General features: G+C 46.9%; 1 protein-coding gene across 4 annotated transcripts; it reads right to left on the bottom strand.

The window, feature by feature from the left end:
* Positions 1–161: 161 nt before the first annotated feature.
* Positions 162–10,042, bottom strand: LOC119939510 (C-type lectin domain family 2 member B-like). Of its 4 annotated transcripts, none has more exons than XM_038759572.1 (5): positions 9,919–10,042; positions 6,810–6,902; positions 2,544–2,752; positions 1,918–2,021; positions 162–429 (listed from the first exon to the last, which is right to left on the bottom strand). In XM_038759572.1, the coding sequence occupies exons 1-5, from the start codon at positions 9,965–9,967 to the stop codon at positions 261–263; spliced, it is 624 nt and encodes a 207-aa protein (XP_038615500.1). In that variant the 5' UTR covers positions 9,968–10,042; the 3' UTR covers positions 162–260. The 4 variants fall into 4 exon arrangements, with proteins under 4 accessions (XP_038615500.1, XP_038615501.1, XP_038615503.1 ...); XM_038759573.1 differs by having other exon boundaries at positions 2,544–2,740; XM_038759575.1 differs by having other exon boundaries at positions 2,544–2,629.
* Positions 10,043–22,210: the final 12,168 nt, after the last annotated feature.

Below are 22,210 nucleotides of genomic sequence, written 5' to 3'. Positions count from 1 at the left end.
ATCTACGTAAACTCAGCTCAAAATCTCAACACTCCCCACGGTTTAACCAGGTTATTGTTTTAACTGATTCATTTCCCCCGCCCGTAGCAGGCCTCCGCAGAAACCTCTCCTCCCCAGAGATAAGCCACCGAGCCCTCGGTAGACTACACCCCAAAGTACTCAGTTTTATGCTTTATTGATGCGTGATGGTCTTGTCCTTGAGCTGTTATCGTTACAAGGTCCTTCCCTGCCCGATGGAGGAAACCTGGGTGAGTTCTTCCTCAGGTCCGTTCACTTTCAACCCCGTATGTCATGTGTGGAATTCCCCCTCTCTTCTGCCTGCAGATGCCTGCTTTGCTGCAAAGATATCTTCTGGGCTGGTGGCAAGTGGTACTCTTAACGCCGGTAGTGTCTAAATAGGCACACTCCCCTCCCCCACTGATGAGGAATCTGGAAGACAACACATGCACAGAGAAGTCACCATCCTTCTCTGGGAGGGAGAGGTGGCAAGGAGCAATCCATTCCTGCATCAGGAGAGGAAGTGGGAAGACATGACAAGAGTCGCTAAACTCTTGCATTCCCCAGCAACTCATCGGAAGGCATCAGTGGGGGTCGGAAACGACAACTGCATGCCAGCGATGCCCCTCAGACCCACCTAAAATACCGCTTTCCTATGCCCAGAAAACAAAGGCCGGGGGGGTTGATGCGGTTTCATTCACCCACGTCACTGCGTTGATGTAGAGAAGGTATAGATTGGGACAGTGCAGTGTTTCAGCACATCCACACCCACATACGGCCTTGCTGTGCCCTTGTTCTCCATTTCTTAAGAATCATTTGCATCCATCTTCCCGTTAGACTCAAAGATCCTTGAGGAAACGACCGTACGTCTTGCTTCAGATGCACTGTTTTACCTCCCTAACTGATAGCAGACACATTCCCTGCCCGTAACGAGTTTACAATCTAGAAACTGTACACTCCCGAGCGCTTATTACAATGCTCTGCATACAGTAAGTGCTCAATAAATGCCATTGATTGACTGATTACACTGTCTAGACCGTAATCTCATTGCGGGCAGCGAACGTGTCTACCAACTTGGTTATACTGCATTTTTTCAAGCTCTTACTTCACTGCTCTATTATAGTAAGTGCCTAATTTTCCCCCTTCTAGGTTGTACGCTCTTTGTGGGCAGGGAATGTGTCTGCTTATGTTGTATTGCTCTCTCCCAAGTGCTTAGTACAGTGCCCCACACACAGTCAGCGCTCAATCAATCAATCAATCAATCATATTTATTGAGCGCTTACTGTGTGCAGAGCACTGTACTAAGCGCTTGGGAAGTACAAGTTGGCAACATAACTCAATAAATACAACTGCAAGAAATACCACTGCACTTCAGTCAATTATAATTGTTGAACACAATGTGTGCGGAGCACTGTACTAAGCGCTTGGGAGAGTACAATATAACTGAGTTGGTAGACATGATCCCTGCCCTCATCGAACTTACAGTCTAGAGGGGGATGATGAACGGTGGCTCTGATTTCCACCTGTGAATCCCACAGTACTGACTCTGGGAGACTCAAAAGGGGAGCGAGCCTGCCCTCAAGGAGCTTACAGTTTAATGGGGAATTCCAGGGTAGCTGTTATATCCAGGTGGAATCATCTTCACACGACAATAAGCTTTCCAGCCAATGGCTAGGTACGCTCAGGATCAAATCCGAAAACCGTTCAGCTGACACAGCTGACTTGGCGCACCCCAGGTTCAGACTAACTTTGCCCAGCTGACATGCTTGGCATCGAGAAGGCGGCACGTGGGTCAGTAAATAGTGGGGTCTGGGCTCCGACCTCCCCGGGGACCCTCTCTATCTCGCTTATCTGGGACAGTGGAGCCAGGGGGCAGCCTGGGAACAAGGGCAGGAAAAAGAAGGGGAATCTCAGACTCACAAGCTGTTGAACACATCGTCGTCTGTCCACCTCCAGATTGAGTCTTTCTTCCTGCTCAGCCCGATCCAAAAGTCAAATCGGCCCACTTCTTTCTTCAGGAGATCCTGCCCCACGACACAAGTGCATTACGGGCCTGACTCTCCCTTCTTTCCCTCCCCCTCCCTATCCTATCCCCTCATCCACCTCTTCCCACCAAGTTCCCTCTCTGCCTTGGCTTCCTGGGCTTTGGTCCTGGCACTGAGTCACTTGGCTACATAATCCCATCAGCCTGACTCCTGCGCTTCCGACTCTGTATCCACCCATCCTCGGCACTCGTGTCTCTATAGGCGTGTATTTAATCGTTTATTCTGGTCATCCTAGTTGTCAATAGCTTTATGTTGGTCTCTCTGTTTGAGGGAAGCTCCTTGAGCGGACGGGACATGCGTCGCTTCGTTATTCTGCACTTCCCAGAGTGGCTACCACAGTGCACTGCACGAAGTGGGTGCTCAATAATTCTTCCTCCTACTGGAGAGGAGACTTGGTTGGGTGCCTGCTCCCCCCTTTTCACCCCTTAGCCCCATTTAGTGCTCTGAGCACTGTCCCATCTCCTGCCTGACATTGAAGAGGCTCCAGAAGTGGTTTCTTACCAACTCCTCCTTGGTGGCGATCTTCGAAAGAGTGGCTTCGAGTGAGGCGCAGAAGTGTTTGCTGCCCTCCCAGGTCCTGGCTTCGGCTGACAAATAGAAGCATTTGTTGTGGAATCGCAGCCAGCTTTTGGGGCACCTGATTAGGTTTTCCACGCAGGTGGATCTAGGGATTGGAGGCACCGTGGGGTTTCTTCCCCCTGGATCAGCGACTCGGAGACAGAAAGGATTGGAGGGAGGGGAGGTTTCAGTAGAGCAGGAACTGATACAGGGGAGGAATTTCACCCCTCAAGACTCAGGCTCAGAGGACCAGTGGTTCAGTTGTCTTCTCCTGGTTCTTCCCCTGTGATTCCTCGGACGCCGCCTCCGAGGTCACAGCCCGAGAGAAATTAGGCTGAGCCCTGAAGGAAGTTGGGATTGGGGCAGAGGAATATTTTTAAATGCAAAAAAAATGGCAATAGAACCTGAAAAGTTAGCCCTGAATAGCTCCCGGACCCCAGGTGCATCACCACTGTGATACTCCATGTAACACTAAAGGAACCCAAGGGCTAGGATGGAAGGGTTTGGGTGGGAATGACTGCAGCCAACCTATATTGAGAAGTGGTGTGGCCTGGTTTTGGAAAGTATATGAACCTGGGAGTCTGGGGAACCTGGGTTCTAATCCCAGCTCTGCCACTTTTACTGGGTGGCCTAGGGCAAATCGTAGAACTTCTCTGTGCCTCAGTTTCCCCCTCTGCAAAATGGGGATGAAATATCTGTTCTCCCTCCCCCTTAAACTGAACAGGGATGAGTCTGACCTGCCTGTATTGTACCTACCCCAAACCTTAGTATAGCGTTCAGTACATGGTGAGCACTTAACCAATCAATCAATTATCATTATCCCTGTTTTCTCTCCGTGAAAAACAGAGACCCCAGTCCTGGGTAAAGCACAAAATCAGCTTGGATTAAGGGGCTGCAAAGGACTGGAAAAAGTCCCACTTGCAGGGGGATGGGATTCATGAAGAAAGAGCCAACTGGGGCCAAGTACCTTGGAAAAACACATAGCTTCCCAAAGATCCCGGAAGGGCCTAAAAAACATCCCACCCCAATTTCATGCTATCCGGATCAGCTGCTCCCCCACGACTCATCATCATCATCATCATCATCGATATTTAAGGAGTGTTTACTATGTTCAGAGCAGTGTATTAAGCGCTTGGGAGAGTAAAATATAGGATAGGGCTTGAGAGTCAGAAGAACATGGATTCTAATCCTGGCACTGTCACCAGTCTGCTCTATGACCTTGAGGAATTCACTTCATTTCTCTCTGCCTCAGTTACCTCATCTGTAAAACGGGGATCAAGAATGTGATCCCCATGTGGGCCAGGGCCAGGGACCTGATTAGCTTGTATATACCCTGGTGCTTAGTATAGTTCCTGGCACATAGTAAGTTCTTAAGAAACACCATTAAAAAAAGTTGATATGTGCGTTCCCTAATTCCAGTGAACTTTCTCATCGTGGAGTGCTTTCCTGAATGAATGCATCTGTCTGCTCACCATTTCCAATTCTCTGCATGGGCCTTCCACGTCTACTTTGGATTTTAAGTTTCTAGAGGTCTGGGCCTGTGTCTGCCCTAATGACTATGTTCAGGCCCCGTGCTCAGCACCTGAGGGGCCCAGGACCATGAAGAATCTTTAATAGACAGAAGGACCACAGCATGAGATGGCCACAAAGGGAGGCCAAAAGAGCAGGGTAAACTACAGCAAACTCTGCAAAAACCTCCTCTATCCAAGAATGACAATGATGATGATGATGATAATTACCATAATAATTATTATAATAGCACTCAGTATGTACCAGCAGTGTAAGTGCCAGCACTTACTAAGAGTCCCTGTCCCACATGAGGGTCACGGTCTTAATCCCCGTTTTACAGATGAGGGAAATTGGGCACAGAGAAATGAAAGCATTTGCCCAAGATCACACAGCAGGCAAGTGGCACAGCTGGGATTAGAACCCATGCTCTTTCCATTTGGCCACGCTGCTTCATTGCATCGTTTCTTCTTATTTCTTGAGCTAAGCAAGCCAGAGGAAAGGGGCACGTTAGAAAAATAAACAAAAAGTCTTCACCAATGCATCCCCCCAGGGAGTGTGAGCACAGTCCCCAGAGTTCAGGGAAGCTGGTAGTGAGGGGCAAAGATCCCCCAGTGGCAAACTTCTGGGACAATCAGGAGGTATAATAATAATAATAATTTTGGTATTTGTTAAGCGCTTACTATGTGCCAAGCACTGTTCTGTATATGTTGCCAACTTGTACTTCCCAAGCATTTAGTACAGTGCTCTGCACACAGTAAGCGCTCAATAAATACGATTGATTGATTGATTGATTGATTGTTCTAAGCGCTGGGAAGGATACAAGGTGATCAGGTTGTCCCACGTGGGGCTGACAATCAATCCCCATTTTACAGATGAGGTAACTGAGGCGCAGAGAAGTGAAGTGACTTGTCCAAAATCACACAGATGACAAGCGGCAGAGCTGGGATTTGAACCCATGACCTCTGACTCCAAAGCCCGGGCTCTTTCCACTGAACCACGCTGCTTCCCCATGCATATGGTGCCGTCTTAGCAAAAAAAATCCCCCAAACCAAAAAACAACAACAAAAAAAGCTTTCGATTTTGTCAAAATGGATGCTTCCACTCGGCATAATAATAATAATGATAGCATTTATTAAGCGCTTACTCTGTGCTTAACTGTTCTAAATGCTACGGAGGTTACAAGGTGATCAGGTTGCCCCACGGGGGGCTCACAGTCTTCATCCCCATTTTACATTTTGCATTTGGGGTTTGGGGACTTACAGAGCATTCTTCCAACAGCGTGAGGTGGTTAGGATTCGGCATGCCATGTACCAGAAGGGAAAGCTCAACTGCATGCGCAATGGTGTCCGAAAGGGTGAGGAGTTTCCTTTACTCTGGGGAAGGCAGCCCTTCCCGCTAAGGGAGACATGCACCATACGTACTTGTTCTTGGACCATGGAAGTATGGCAGGAGCAGTTTTGGCCTAGTGGATAGATCGTGCAGGGAAGCAACGTGGCTCTTTCAGAGGTCATGGGTTCGAATCCCGGCTCCGCCACATGTCTGCTGTGTGACCTTGGGCAATTCACTTAACTTCTCTGACCCTCAGTTACCTCATCTGTAAAATGGGGATTAAGACTGTGAGCCCCCTGTGGGACAACCTGATTACCTTGTAACCTCCCCAGCGCTTAGAACAGTGCTTTGCACATAGTAAGCGCTTAATAAATCCCATCATTATTATTATTATTATTATTATCATGGGGTTGGGAGTCAGAAGGACCTGGATTCTAACCCCCGGCTCTGCCACTTGTCCGCTCTGTGACCTTGGGGAAGTCATTTCTAGACTGTGAGCCCACTGTTGGGTAGGGGCCGTCTCTATAGGTTGCCAACTTGTACTTCCCAAGCGCTTAGTACAGTGCTCTGCACACAGTAAGTGCCCAATAAATACGACAATGAATGAATGAATTTCTCTGTGGTCAGATGGAGATTAAGACCGTGAGCCCCACGTGGAACAAGGACCTTGTCCATCCTGATTTGCTTGTAGCCCACCCCAGGGCTTAGTACAGTGTTTGCAAATAGTAAGTGCCTAACAAATACTATTATTATCATCATCATCATGTGGGACAGGGACCGTGTCCAACCTGACTACTACAGAGGTTAGAACAGTGCTTGACACAAAGTAAGCGCTTAACAGATCCCATCGTCATTATTGCTATTTTTAGTAAGCGCTTAATTCACACCGTAATTAGTAGCGTGGCTCAGTGGAAAAGAGCCCGGGCTTTGGAGTCAGAGGTCATGGGTTCCAATCCCGCTACAAGCGCTTAGTACAGTGCTCTGCACACAGTAAGCGCTCAATAAACACGATTGATGATGATGATTTTGGGCAAGTCACTTCACTTCTCTGGGCCTCAGTTACCTCATCTGGAAAATGGGGATTAAGATTGTGAGCCCCCCTTGGGACAACTGATCACCTTGTAACCTCCCCAGCGCTTAGAATAGTGCTTTGTACATAGTAAGTGCTTAATAAATGCTATTATTATTATTATTACGGAGGAGATTCTCCTCCCAGCCCCCCAGGGAGGGGCTTGGGTGGGCAGCAGAAGGGAGAACGGGGTATGAGGACAATCCAGCGCTGAGAACAGTGCTTTGTACATAGTAAGCGCTTAATAAATGCCATCATTCTTATTATTATCCCCAAGCTGACCGGCGACCCCACACACTCACCTCCCAGAGTGACCGCCAACACAATCAGCGTTACCAGGGCCACGGCACTAATCACGATCATGAACACAGTTGTTAACTTCTGTGGCTCACAACCTAAAATTGATTACTGTTTCTGAGGCTTCGCTAAGCGAAAAACCCTGGAAATGTTTCACCCCCCGCAACGTAGCGGTCCCCTAGGGAAAGCAGCATGGAAAGGGCACAGATCTGGGAATCAGGGGGCCTGGGTTCTTTTTCCCAGCTCCGCCCTTCCCTGCTGCGTGGAATTTCGCCAGTCACCTAGCTTCTCCGGCCCTCAGTTTGCTCATACCCGCTCACACGTACCCATTTCTATGCACATGGTCCGTTCAATTATGTGTCTGCCTTCCCCATGTAAGAGTCGAATCTCCTCACGGGCAGAGAATGTGTCGCTTCTTTGTTTTGTACATCCCAGACCCTTGTGCAGCATTCCTCTAGACTGTAAGCTCATAGTGGGCAGGGATTGTGTCTACCAACTCTGTTATACCGTTATATGGTACTCTCCCATAGTATAGTGTTCTGCATGCAGTCAGTGCTCAATAAATATCACTGATTTATGCGTTTTCCCTCCCTGCTAAACTGTGAGCCCAGTGTGGGGCAGGGACTGAGCCTGACCTGATTGTAGGCTCTTGGCACTTATCTATCAATCAATCAACCGTACCAATTGAATGCATGATAATAATAATTATAATGATGGTATTTGTTAAGTGCTTACTATGTGCAAAGCACTGTTCTAAGTGCTGGAGAGCACAACAATATAACAGACAAATTCCCTGCCATAGTGCTGGAAAGGAATCCCCCTTTTACAGACAAAGGAACCAAGGCTGAGAAAAGTAAAGTGACATGCCCAGGGTCATACAGCAGACAAGTGGCAGAGCCAGGATTTAGAAGCAATCAATCAATCAATCATATTTATTGAGCACTTACTGTGTGCAGAGCACTGTACTAAGCGCTTGGGAAGTACAAGTTGGCAACGTATAGAGGCGGTCCTTACCCAACAGTGGGCTCACAGTCTAGAAGGGGGAGACAGAGAACAAAACAAAACATATTAACAAAATAAAATAAATAGAATAGATACGTACAAGTAAAATAAATAAATAAGTAGAACACGGGCCTGGGAGTGGGAAGGCCATGGGTTCGAATCCCGGCTCCGCCACATGTCTGCTGTGACCTCAGGCAAGTCACTTCACTTTCTGGGCTTCAGTTACCTCAACTGTAAAATGGGGATTCACTTTCTTTTCTCCTTCCTACTCAGACGGTGAGCCCCAAGTTCATTCATTCAATCGCATTTAATGAGTGCTTAGTTTGTGCAGAGCACTGTACTAAGCGCTTGGGAGAGTGCCATATACTCTCAGACACATTCCCTGCCCACAGAGGTCTTACAGTCTAGAGGACTGTGGCACCTGATTATCTTGTATCTATCCCAGTGCTTAGGACAGTGTTCAGTCCCTGCCCCACGAGGGTAAAATGGGGATTAAGAGTGTGAGCCCTATGTGGGACAGGGATTGTGTCCAACCTACCAACTATTTACTCCAGCGCTTAGATCAGTGCTAGGCACATAATGACAATCATTATCATTATGAGCACGGGCTTTGGAGGCAGAGGTCATGGGTTCAAATCCCAGCTCCGCCACTTGTCAGTTGTGTGACTTTGGGCAAGTCACTTCACTTCTCTGTGTCTCAGTTACCTCATCTGTAAAATGGGGATTAAGACTGTGAGCCCCCCGTGGGACAAGCTGATTCATTCATTCAATCGTATTTATTGAGTGCTTACTGTGTGCAGAGAACTGTACTAAGTGCTTGGAAAGTACAAGTTGGCAACATACCAACATACCTGATCACCTTGTAACCTCCCCAGTGCTTAGAACAGTGCTTTGCACATAGTAAGCGCTTAATAAATGCCATTGTTATTATTATTATAACTATATTATCATTAGAGTGATCACTTAACAAGTACCCTAATAATAATAATAATAATAATAATTTTGGTGTTTGTTAAGCACTTACTATGTGCCAAGCACTGCTCTAAGCGCTGGGGGAGATACGAGGTAATCAGGTTGTCCCACATGGGGCTCACAGTCTTAATCCCCATTTTACAGATGAGGTAACTGAGGCATAGAGAAGCGAAGTGACTTGCCCAAAGTCACACAGGTGATAAGTGGCGGAGCGGGGATTAGAACCCATGAACTCTGACTCTCAAGCCCACACTCTTTCCACTGAGCCACACTGCTTCTCTAATAGTAATAATTGATTCTGACTCCCAAGCTGCTGCTCTTTCCACTAGGCCATGCTGCTTTTCCCTGGCACCTAATGAGCACTAGAATGATGATTAGGTATTAGGGGGCTTCACTGGGGGCTGCCTGGGGGTGGGCGAGGGGCCGCCCACGGGCAACGATGTGCCCGGCTGGCTCAGTCGGTAGAGCCAGAGACTCTCCATCTCAGAGTCGTGGGTTCCTGCCCTATGTACCAAGTGCGGTGCTCTGCACACAGTGAGCGCCCAAAGCCCGTCCCGCCATCGACCCCCGGCTCACGTCCTACCTCTGGCCTGGAATGCCCTCCCTCCACACATCCGCCAAACTAGCTCTCTTCCTCCCTTCAAAGCCCTACTGAGAGCTCACCTCCTCCAGGAGGCCTTCCCACACTGAGCCCCCCATCCTCCGCTCCTCCTCCCTCTGCCCTACCCCCTTCCCCTCCTGGCAGCACTTGCTTCTATTTGTACATATTCCTTACTCTATTAGTGAGGTGTATCTATCTATAATTCAATTTATGGCGCCTGTCTACTTGTTCTGCTTTGCTGTCTCCCCCTTCTCGACTGTGAGCCCGTTGGTGGGTGGGGGCTATCTGTTGCCGATTTGGGGTTTCCAAGTGTGGAGTCCAGTGTTCTGCACGCAGTAAGCGCTCAATAGATAGGAATGGATGGGTGGTTGATGGATGGATGGATGGATGATGGATGGATGGATGGATGAATGGATGGATGGATGGATGGATGGATGAATGGATGGATGGGATGGATAGATGATGGATGGATGGATGGATGAATGGATAGATGGATGGATGGATGGGATGGATAGATGGATGGATGGTGAGCCCTTTACCCGGTGTGTCTTCCGGGGCATGTAGGGTGGCATGGTCACCCTGGTCCATGGTGGTCCGGGGGGCGGTGCCCGACAGGGGGTTAGGTGGTGGCCCGCTGGGGCAAGGGCAGATTTGGCATCTCCAACCGCTGCCCTCCGCAGCCTGTCCATCACTCCCCGGGGGCGGGGCCTGTCGCCGTTCGAGCCCGCGATTGGCCGGGAGCGGCCCCTCTGCCTGTCCATCACTCCCCCGGGGGTGGGGCCTGGCGCCGTTCGAGCCCGCGATTGGCCGGGAGTTGCACCTCCGCCTGTCCATCACTCCCCGGGGGCGGGGCCTGGCACCGTTCGAGCCCGCGATTGGCCAGGAGTGGTCCCTCCGCCTGTCCACTCGGGGGCGGGGCCTGGAGCCGTTCGAGCCCGCGATTGGCTGGGGGGCGGCCCCTCCGCCAGCCCCGTTTAGAGACGACGTGGGGGGGAGGGGGGGAACGAGAGAATCGCCAGGCCTGCAATCTGATTGGGCGTCTGGGCGGCGCGTCAGCCAATCAGCTCAGAAAGGAGGGGCCACCTCGCACTCCTCCAGGAGCCGTCCTCGGTCGCCCTCTGCCGGTCCCTCTTAGGAATAATAATATGATAATAATATTAGCATTTGTTAAGCGCTTACTATGTGCAAAGCACTGTTCTAAGCGTTGAGGGAGATACCTGGTGATCAGGTTGCCCCACGTGGGGCTCACAGTCTTAATCCCATTTTACAGATGAGGGAACTGTGGCTCAGAGTCTTAATCTCCATTTTACAGATGAGGGAACTGTGGCTCAGAGAAGTTAAGTGACTTGCCCAAGGCCACACGACAGACATGTGGGGGAGCCGGGATTCGGACCCATGACCTCTGACTCCCAAGCCCGTGCTCTTTCCACTGAGCCATGCTGCCTCTCATTAAGCACTTACTATGGGCTCACAGTCTTAGTCCCCATTTTACAGATGTAACTGTGGCTCAGAGAATCAATCAATCGTATTTACTGAGCGCTTACTGTGTGCAGAGCACTGTACTAAGCGCTTGGGAAGTACAAGTTGGAAGTTAAGTGACTTGCCCAAGGTCACACAGCAGACATGTGGGGGAACCGGCATTAGAACCCATGACCTCTGACTCCCAAGCCCGGGCTCTTTCCACTGAGCCACGCTGCTTCTCATTAAGCACTTACCATGGGCTCACAGTCTTAATCCCCATTTTACAGATGAGGGAACTGTGGCTCAGAGAAGTTAAGTGACTTGCCCAAGGTCACACGGCAGACATGTGGGGGAACCGGCATTAGAACCCATGACCTCTGACTCCCAAGTCCGTGCTCTTTCCACTGAGCCACGCTGCTTCTCATTAAGCACTTACTATGTGCAAAGCACTGTTCTAAGCACTGGGGAGGTTACAAGGCGATTAGGTTGTCCCACAGGAGGCTCACAGTCCTCATCCCCATTGTACAGATGAGGGAACTGGGGCACAGAGAAGTGAAGTGACTTGCCCAAAGTCACACAGCTGACAATTGGCAGAGCGTGATTCGAACCCATGACCTCTGACTCCAAAGCCTGGGCTCTTTCCACTGAGTCACGCTGCTTCTCTACAGGAAGCGCAGAACCACCGCTTTGACAGAGACAGATTCCCCTGATGGCTCAGGGGCTGGGCTCCCTTATTTATTCATTCATTCATTCATTCATTCATTCATTCATTCATTCATTCATTCAGCGCTTACTATGTGCAGAGCACTGTACTAAGCGCTTGGAAAGTACAATTCGGCAGCAGAGACAATCCCTACCCAACAACGGGCTCACAGTCTAGAAGTGGGAGACAGACAAAAAAACCCCTATTGAGCGCTTACTGTGTGCAGAGCAGTGTACTAAACGCTTGGGAAGTACAATGCAGCAGAGTGGCTTAGTGGAAAGAGCAGGGGCTTGGGAGTCAGAGGATGTGAGTTCTAATCCTGGCTCCTCCACTTGTCTGCTGTGTGACCGCGGGCAAGCCACTTAACTTAGAGAAGCAGCGTGGCTCAGTGGAAAGAGCCCGGACTTGGAACTAGGAGGTCATGGGTTCTAATCGTGACTCCGCCACATGTGTGACCTTGGGCAAATCACTTAACTTCTCTGCGCCTCATTTCCCTCACCTGTAAAATGGGGATGAAGACTGTGAACCCCACATCGGACAACCTGATCACCTTTTATCCCCCCCCAGCGCTTAGAACAGTGCTTTGCATATAATAAGCGCTTAACAAATGCCATTATTATTATTATTATTATTCTTTGTTCCTCAGTGACCTCATCTGTGAAATGGGGATTAAGACTGGGAGCCCCAAGTGGGACAAGCTGATTACTTTGTAGAGAAGCAGCGTGGCTCAGTGGAAAGAACACGGGCTTTGGAGTCAGAGGTCATGGGTTCGAATCCCACCTCCACCACATGACTGCCATGTGACCTTGGGCAAGTCACTTCACTTCTCTGAGCCTCAGTTACCTCGTCTGTAAAATGAGGATTAAGATTGTGAGCCCCACGTGGGGCAACTTGATCACCTTGTATTCCTCCCCCAGCACTTAGGATAGTGCTCTGCACATAGTAAGTGCTTGACAAATGCCATCATTATTATTATTATTATTATTATCGACTCCAGTGCTTAGAACAGTGCTGGGCACATAGTAACCACTTAACAAATACCATCATCATTATTATTATTACTATTATTAAAGAGAGACAATCCCTGCGCACAACAAGCTCACAGTCTCTGAGAGCAAAGCTCAGTCTTCTCATCTCCAGCCCGCTGTAGCTTTTCCAGGAAGCATGAAGCAGAAACTACTGACCACTTTAAGACATTTTCTTTAAGAAAGAAGCAGAGTGGCCTAGTGGGTACAGCACAGCTCTAGGAGTCAGGGGACCTGGGTTCTAATCTTGGTTCTGCCACTTGCACTCTCCCAAGCGCTTAGTACGGTATTCTGTACACAGCTCAATAAATATCATTGTCAGTTGTGTGATCTTGGGCAACTCACTCAACTTCTCAGACCCTCAGTTTCCTCATCTGTAAAATGGGGATTAAGACTGTACAGGGACTGTGTCCAACTTGATTTAACTTGTTGCTACCCCAACCCTCAGTACAGTCCCTGGCACAGAGTAAGTGCTTAACAAATACCCTTAAAACAGAAAAACACTTCACCAGCTCTCTAACCCCTACTTATCCTCACTTCTCTCCCATTCATTCACTCATTCATTCATTCAATCAATCGCACTTGTTAAGTTTCTTTTCTTTTTCTTTTTGGCATTTGTTAAGCGCTTACTATGTGCACTGTTCTAGGCGAGGGAGCACTGTGTACAAAGCACTGTGCTAAGCGCTTGGGGGAGCACAATATAAGAACAAACTGTCTCCGCCTCTAGACTGTAAGCTCACTGTGGGCACGGAATGTGCCTCTTATGTTGTTGTATTGTGTTCTCCCAAATGCTTAGTGCAGTGCTCTGTTCATAGTAAGTGCTCATTAAATCCAACTGATTGATTGATTCCTCTAATAACAACCTGCATCCCAGCCAGAGTTAGACAGAGTTGCCTGTTTGTTTGTTTTGATGTCTGTCTACCCCCGTCTAGACTGTGAGCCCATTGTGGGCAGGGATTGCCTCTATCTTTTGCTGAATTGTACTTTCCAAGTGCTTAGTACAGTTCTCTGCACACAGTAAGTGCTCAATAAATACAATTGAATGAATGAATGAATGACACATTCCCTGCCCTCAATGAACTAACAGTCTGGAGGGGGAGACAGACATTAATATAAATTAATTAATTAATAAATGACAGATAAATACAGCTATACACATATTTGCTGTGGGGTTCGGAGGGAGGATGATTGAAGGGAGCAAGTCAGGGCAATGTCTAAGGGAGTTGGAGAAAAGAGGGTGACTCCAAGCTAAACCATGCTGCTTCACGTATGTGCTGTGGGGTTCGGAGGGAGGACGAATGAAGGAAGCAAATCAGGGCAATGTAGAAGGGGGTTGGAGAAAAGAGGGTGACTCCAAGCTCAACCATGCTGCTTCACGTATGTGCTGTGGGGTTCGGAGGGAGGATGAATGAAGGGAGCAAATCAGGGCAATGTAGAAGGGAGTTGGAGAAAAGAGGGTGACCAAGCTCAACCATGCTGCTTCCCTTCAACAGACAGAAGCTCCTTACCAGCAGCTTTAAAGCACTCAATCACCTTGCCCTCGCCCACCTCACCTCACTACTTCCTCACTACCATCCAGCGGACACACTTCGCTCCTCTAATTCTAACCCTCTTGTCTATTTCACCACTAACCTCTTGCCCACATCCTGCCTCTGGCCAGTAGCTCCCTCCAGGCCTCTCTTCTTCTCTCTCTTCACCTCCCCACCCTATTTTCCCTCCCTTCCGTGTCACTTCTGCACTTGACTCCATATTCCCTAAGCTTTTAAGTAGTCATGCAGAACCCAAACCTTATAGCACTTAAATATCTTTATATCCATGTGCTTTCTCCTTTCTGTAATTTAATTGGCTAAGTTGTAAGCTCCTTCAGAGCAGGGATCGGTTCTACTAACTTTATTGGTTTCTCCTCAGTGCTCAGGATATGCTCTGCATTCCAATAAGTGCTCGATTCATAGTATTGATTGATAGGTTGAGTTAACTGTTCCCTGCTCCCAGAACTAACCCCTTCCTTTCCCCTTGCGTTCCCAAGAGGGACCACCCAATCACCCTTGTATTAGGTTAGGAGATGGGCCCCATGTGGGTCGGCTGGCGAAACCCACCTGGAACACCCTATTTTGGGACTAACAAATTCTAGGTTATTATTATTTTAATTTGTATCTCCCCCAAAGCCTAGCTTAATTGCTCAATTATGGGTTTTGCAGCTAATTTGAGTAGTTATGAATGTACTGCAGATAAACATAAAAAAGAATTATTAAACGAGCAAATGGCTGGTAGTACCACAGTGATAACTGTGGTATTTGTTAAGCACTTACTCTGCGCCAAACACCGTACAGAGTGATGGGGTAGATACAAGATAATCAGGTCAGACACAGTCCCTATCCCAGATGGTGCTCACAGTCAAGAAGGAGAACGGGTATTGAAACCCAGGTGTGCAGATGAGGAAACTAAGTCACGGAGAATTCAAGTGACTTGCCCAAAGTCATACAGCAGGCAAGTCAATATTAGAACCCAGGTGTCCTGGTTCCAAGTCTTTATTGCTGCATTGTACTTTCCCAAGCACTTAGTCCAGTGCTTAGAACAGTGCTTGGCACGTAGTAAGCGCTAACAAATGCCATTATTACTATTATTATAATTAGTGCTCTATACACAGTAAGCACTCAATAAATACAACTGAATGAATGAATGAGGAAAGCATTATAGGAAGGTGTTTATTTCTGCACCTATCACTCTCCCCACATCCCATCTCTCCACACTCCAGTTCATTCTTCACTCTGATGCCTGGGTCATTTTTCTACAGAAATACTCAGTCCATTGTTCCCCGCTCCTCGAGAACCTCCAGTGGTTGCCCACCCACTCCTGCATCAAGCGGAAACTCGTTACCATCGGCTTTAAAGCACTGAATCATCTTGCCCCCTTCTACCTCACCTCGCTGCTTTCTTACTCCAACTGAGGCCACACACTTTCCTCCTCTAATGTCAATGTCACTGTACCTCTGTCTCCTCTATCTCGCCGCCGACCACTCGTCCATGTCCTGCCTCATCGCCCTCCTTCTTCATATCCCACAGACAATTACTCTCCCCAACTGCAAAGCCTTACTGAAGGCACATCTCCTTCAGGAAGCCTTTCTTATGCCCCCATTTCACTTCTACATCACCCTGATTTACTCCCCTTATTCACCTGTATATATGTATCTATGTTTGTATGTATTTATTATTCTATTTATTTATTTATTTATTTATTTATTTTCTTTGTACATATTTATTCTATTTATTTTATTTTGCTACTATGTTTTGTTTTGTTGTCTGTCTCCCCCTTCTAGACAGTGAGCCCACTGTTGGGTAGGGACCATCTCTATACGTTGCCAACTTGGACTTCCCAAGCGCTTAGTACAGTGCTCTGCACACAGTAAGCGCTCAATAAATACGATTGAATGAATGAATGAGCCACTCCCCCAGCCCCACAGCACTTATGTACATGCCCATTATTTATTTATTTGTATTAATGTCTGTCTCCCCTTCTAGACTATAAGCTCACAGTGGGCAAGGAAGGTGTCTACCAACTCTGTTATACTGTTATAGAAGCAGCATAGTGTAGTGGATAGGGAAGCAGCGTGGCTCAGTGGAAAGAGAATGGGCTTTGGAGTCAGAGGTCATGGGTTCAAATTCTGGCTCCGCCAACTGTCAGCTGTGTGACTTTGGGCAAGTCACCTAACTTCTCTGTGCCTCAGTTACCTCATCTGTAAAATGGGGATTAAAACTGTGAACCCCCCGTGGGACAACCTGATCACCTTGTAACCTCCCCAGAGCTTAGAACAGTGCTTTGCACATAGTAAGCGCTTAATAAATGCCATTATTATTATTATAGAGCATGGACTTGGGAGTCAGAATGTCTTGGGTTCTAATCCTGGCTCTGCCACTTGACTGTCATGCGATCTTGGACAAGTCACTTCACTTCCCTGGGCCTCAGTTGCCTCATCTGGAAAATGGGGATGGAGACTGTGAGCCCCATATGGGACAGGGACGGTGTCCAACCCAATTTGTTTGTATCCACCCCAGCGCTTAGTAGAGTGCCTCACACATAGTAATTGCTTTACAAATACCATAATTATTATTATTATTATTATTGTTATTACTATTACTCTCCCAAGCCCTTAGTACAGTGTTCTGCACACAAAAAGCCCTCAACAAATATGATCGATTGATTGATTCCTTTGCTCATTAGAATTGCAGCCTTCCTCTCCCACCCTCTAGTACTAAGGACTGTGTCTCTCAACACTAACTGCCCTGGAAGAGCTGAAGAAGGGCAGAGTCAGGGTCAGCAAGGGGTGTGCTGGGGAGAACATCTTTTCTTGTATTATTATTATTAGTAGTAGTATTAATATCATTATCATATTTGTTAAGCGCTTATTATATGCCAAACCCCGTTCTAAGCACTGGGGTAGATACAGATTATTCAGTTCGGGCACAGTCCCTGTCCCACATGGGGCTCACATTGTAAGTGGTTAATGGAGCCAGGAGAGAAGAGACCCATAAAACGTGATAACCGATCTTTACCCACACATGACATCTTTCATAAAAGGCAGCTGGATCTGGGCTTTGGCGAGAAGCTCATCACTTAGCAACTCTGTCCTCTCTCCCTCGCATCATACTTTGGTTCATCTGAGATTCTGACACCTGTCATTGGATGGAAAAGTCAGGAGAGCTCCATCTCTTACTGAGTAGCGTATTTTGGGGGGGAAAGCCATTAAGCCAAAAATCTTGGTTTGGGGTTTGCTGAACGTCTCAGAAGTCAAGATGAAGTTGTTGCTGTCTGGCACCTTTCCCATGAGTGGTTCCTTTTATGCATGATTTGCATCAAAGACCACTGAAACCCAGGAAGGCTAAATTAGTCTCAAATATATGACTAGAAACTTGATCTTCTTGGTTTCACTTCAGTATTCCTCTGGCTATCCGCATGAACAAGGTGCAGTCAGTTTTATAATGTTGGATTTACATTCTTGACAAGCCGTGCATTTTTTAATAGAATTGGACTTGTTAAGTGCTTACTATCTCCTGAGCACTGTACTGAATACTGGGGAAAAAGCAAGATAATCAGATTGGACATAGTCCCTGTCCCACATGGACCTAATAGTCTAAATAGGAACGAGTAGGATTTAATCCCGATTTTATAGATGAGGTAACTTGGGCCCAGAGAAGTTAAGTGACTTGCCCAAATTCACACAGCAGGCAACTGGCAGAAGCTGAATTAGAACCCATGTCCTCTAACTCCTAGGATGATGCTTTTACCACTTGGCCAAGTTGCTTCCCAATTATCAATCAGTGGTATTTACTGGGTGCTTGCTATGTGCAGAGCAGTATACTGAGTGGGATGGAATACAATCCCACTGAGTACACTGAGTACAATAGAATAGAGTTGGTAGACACAATATCTGCCCTCAAGGGGCTGCCAATTTAATATAAGAAAAATTCACCTACCCATAGCTTCAAGGCTGTCCACCATCCCGCCTCACCTTACAGACCTGTTCTGTTCATCCGCTGTGTCCCCAAGCCACTGCTTTCACTCCTCCCAAACCAACTTTCTAGCTGCACCTCACTCTTTACTCTCCCACCTTCACCCACTTCCTTCACGCTGTTCCCCTATCTGATGGTCTATCCATCAGATAGACCACAGTTCTCCCCACGTTCAAATCTCTTCTAAAATCCGACTTCATCCCCGATTAATTTCCCTGCACGCCGAGACAAATCATCCCTTCAATCAACTCTAGCATTTATGCACTTATTCATATCCTCTTCAGCATTCATCTATATGTCTGCTCAACTTATTTATTTGGACGGTGTTGTATATCTTTTGAATTTTTGTCTTCTCCCGTTGGAGTGTAACCTCCCTTTGGGCAGGGAATGTGTCACTTCATAGTTCTGTAATTCCTGAGCATTAACACAATGCACCACACCAAGGTGGTGTTCAATAAGTGTTAGTACTACTGATACCACCTACCTTGATTGCTACCTATGAACAATCATTTCTTCCTATATCACATCACTCTTCATGTAGATAGCTGCATACTCCCAGAAGAATATCCCCTAATTTCCAAGAAGAGTTCTATCCCCAAACAATGCTATATCCCAAAACAAATAGTCTCAGTCAGAGTCAGTGAGACTTGGGATGTAATAAAAACAGGCTATGGGAGAACTATTTTCAGTGATTTAACCAATAATCAAACCAAAGAGATGTAGCAAGTACAGCTGATCACTAATGACCATAAGTAAACCTGGAGTAAATAATAATAATAATGATTGCATTTATTAAGCACTTACTATGTGCAAAGCACTGTTCTAAGCACTGGGGAGGTTACAAGGTGATCAAGTTGTCCCACGGGGGGCCTCAGAGCTTTAATCCCCATTTTACAGATGAGGTAACTGAGGCACAGAGAAGTGAAGTGACTAGCCCAAAGTCACACAGCTGACAATTGGCGGAACAGGGATTAGAACTCATGACCTCTGACTCCAAAGCCCAAATCATGACAGTGCTAGGACCTCAAGGACTGACTTTACAACATTTACTCCCTCTCTCTCTAGTGGCAAGTCCCAAACATCTACTATTTCATCATCAATGGCATCTATCGAGCAATTACTGTGTGCAGAGCACTATACTAAGCGCTTTGGAGAGTGCAATACAATAAGGGTTAGTAGACATGGTGCCTGCTTATATTTCCTCACTGATTGTAGCCAGGTCTGACAAAATAATAATAATAATGACATTTATTAAGTGCTTACTATGTGCAAAGCACTGTTCTAAGCACTGGGGTAGATACAAGGTAACCAGGGTGTCCCACGTAGGGCTCACAGGCTTCATCCCCATTTTACAGATGAGGTAACAGGCCCAGAAAAGTGAAGTGCTTTTCCCAAAGTCACACAGATGACAAGTGGCGGGACTGGGATTAGAACCCATGACCTCTGACTCACAAGCCCGAGCTCTTTCCACTAAGCCACGCTGCTTCTCTAAAATGCATGTTTGTATTCTGCATTTTGAGAAGAAGCTTGCCCTAGTAGAAAGAGGACAGGCCTCGGAGCCAGAGGACCTGGGTTCCAATCTTTTCTCTGTCACTTGCCTGCTGTGTGATCTGGGGCAAGTCACTTCACTTTCATTCATTCATTCTATCGTATTTATTGAGCACTTACTGTGTGCAGAACACTGTACTAAGCGCTTGGGAAGTACAAATCGGCAGGTTTCCTTGCCTGTAAATTGAGGATTAAACAACAATTCTCCCTCCTATTTAGACTGTGAGCTCACGTGAGACAGGGAGTGTGTCTGATCTCCAAATAGAGCATCTAAAGTGCTTCAGATATAGTAAACACTTAATAAATACCAGTACTATTACATGCGATTGCAAGAATTAGAGACCGTTCTTCCCGTAATGTCTGCCTGTCTGGATATCAGTCAATTAATCAGTGGCATTAATTGACCATTTACTGCCTGCAAAGCACTGGATATCAGGACATGAGTTTAATAATAGTGATAATAATGAAAATAATAGTCCTTGTTAAGCACTTACTATGTGCCAAGCACTGTTCTCAGAGTTGTGGTAGATACAAGTTAATCAGGTTGGACACAGTCCCCGTCCCATATGGGACTCCCACTCTCAATCCCCATTTTACAGATGAGGTTACTCCGGCCCAGAGAAGTTAAGTGACTTGCCCAAGATCACATTGCAGACATGGGATTAGAACCCAGCTCCTTTTGACTCCCAGGACTGTGCTCTGTCTGATATTCATTCACTCATTTCATTCAGTTGTATTTATTGAACGCTTACTGTGTGCAGAGCAATGTATCACATGCAAAACGGGTGGGAGCAACTGTTTTGAGCTTGCTTGTGATGTCGGTCAAGGAATGCGTAATCGGGCAAGATATTTCTGTAACACAAGGTCCTTCCGTTCTTGAGGGTAGAACGGATGGTACTGCTGATGCTGATGCTTCTCAGACAGTTCCTTTTCCCCGAGAACTTTCTGGTTATCGGGCTCCCCTCAGTTATTTCCATAAATGTAAATACTGTGGGCCCTGGCTAAAGATAGGAGCATTTAAAAACACAGAGGCCCCTAGAAGTTCAAATCCCGGGGCCCTAATAATAATGATGATGATGATGGCATTTGGTAAGTGCTTACTATAATAATAATTATGATATTTGTTAAGCGCTTACTATGTGCCAACCACTGTTCTAAACACTGAGGTAGATACAAGGTAATCGAGTTGTCCCACGTGGGGCTCACACTCTCAATCCCCATTTTACAGATGAGGTAACTGAGGCCCAGAGAAGTGAAATGACTTGCCCAAGGTCATAGAGCAGACAAGTGACAGAGCCGGGATTAGAACCCATGACCTTCCAACTCCCAGATCTATGCTCCGTCCACTTCGCCATGCTGCTTCTCTAAAAAATACTACCTGCACCGCCATATATTTCCAGTATCACATGGTTTGCCCACAAGAAGTATAAATTACTGGGTTTGTAGTACCCTGTGTTTGAGCTCAGACCTCGTGAAATGTGCTAGAAATGGGGGTGTAGGGTGGCTAGGGTCTTGGTACCGCAAGTGAATTAGAAACACAACTTCTCTTCTGCCCCAGGTTCAAATATACTTCCTTACCACAAATGGGAGTGGAGTTCAGGTTGCTACCGTTCCAAAAATAGGAGAGAGATCCAGTGTGCTGCCGCACCACAACAGGGGAGATGTTCAGTGTGTGGCTAAACCACAAACAGGAGAGGATGAAGTCAGCGTGCTACCGTACCACAAACAGGAGGGACAATACACTCTCACACCACAAACAGGAGGGACAATACACTCTCACACCACAGACAGGAGGGACAATACACTCTCACACCACAAACAGGAGGGACAATACACTCTCACACCACAAACAGGAGAGAAGTCCAATATGTTATCATACCACAGAGAGAAGTCCAGTGAGCTACTACACTATGAACAGGAGTAGATACAAGATGATCAGTTTGGACATAGTCCCTGTCCCACATCGGGCTCACAACAGGAGGGAGTAAAATTTAACCCCCATTTTACAGATGAAGGGACTGAGGCACAGAGAAGTAAAGTGCCCGAGGTCAAAGAACAGGTAAGTAGGGGAGCTGAGATTAAAACCCAGCTCCTCTGACCTCCAACCCTGAGCTCTTTCTACTAGGCCATGGTGATTCAATCAATCAATCAATCAATCGTATTTAGATTCAGAGTTCAAATGTGTATACTGCACCCCAGCCCACCCTGGTTCTTATGGATACCTTGCTGTTCTGAAGCAACGGCGCATACTTCGTTTCAAAACGCAGGGTAGCGAAAAGTTGTGTAAGCTTAAAGCATTGGTTAAATTTCCAAATGCTTCACACAGCAATGTGCCCCAACCCGAAGCACATTTCATAACCAGCTGCTAACTACCTTGTTTTCAGTTTGTTATTCTATATTTTGGGTTACTCAAGTCTAAATAAAAGAGAGAAATCCCAGGGTGCTAAAGAGGCTGCAGAAAACCAGAGTGAAAATGCTATTAATAAGGAGATAAAAATATCACTTATCTAGGGGGGGAAAGGAGGCAAGGACAAATTAGATAAATACTGTTAAAAAAAAGGTCCCCATGTTTATGTAGTGCTTGAAA

Source organism: Tachyglossus aculeatus, chromosome 17, assembly GCF_015852505.1.
Source record: "Tachyglossus aculeatus isolate mTacAcu1 chromosome 17, mTacAcu1.pri, whole genome shotgun sequence".
In the NCBI taxonomy this organism is placed as follows: Eukaryota; Metazoa; Chordata; class Mammalia; order Monotremata; family Tachyglossidae; genus Tachyglossus; species Tachyglossus aculeatus.
Note: the sequence above shows the minus strand (reverse complement) of the source record. Positions and strands in the feature narration are given on the sequence as shown.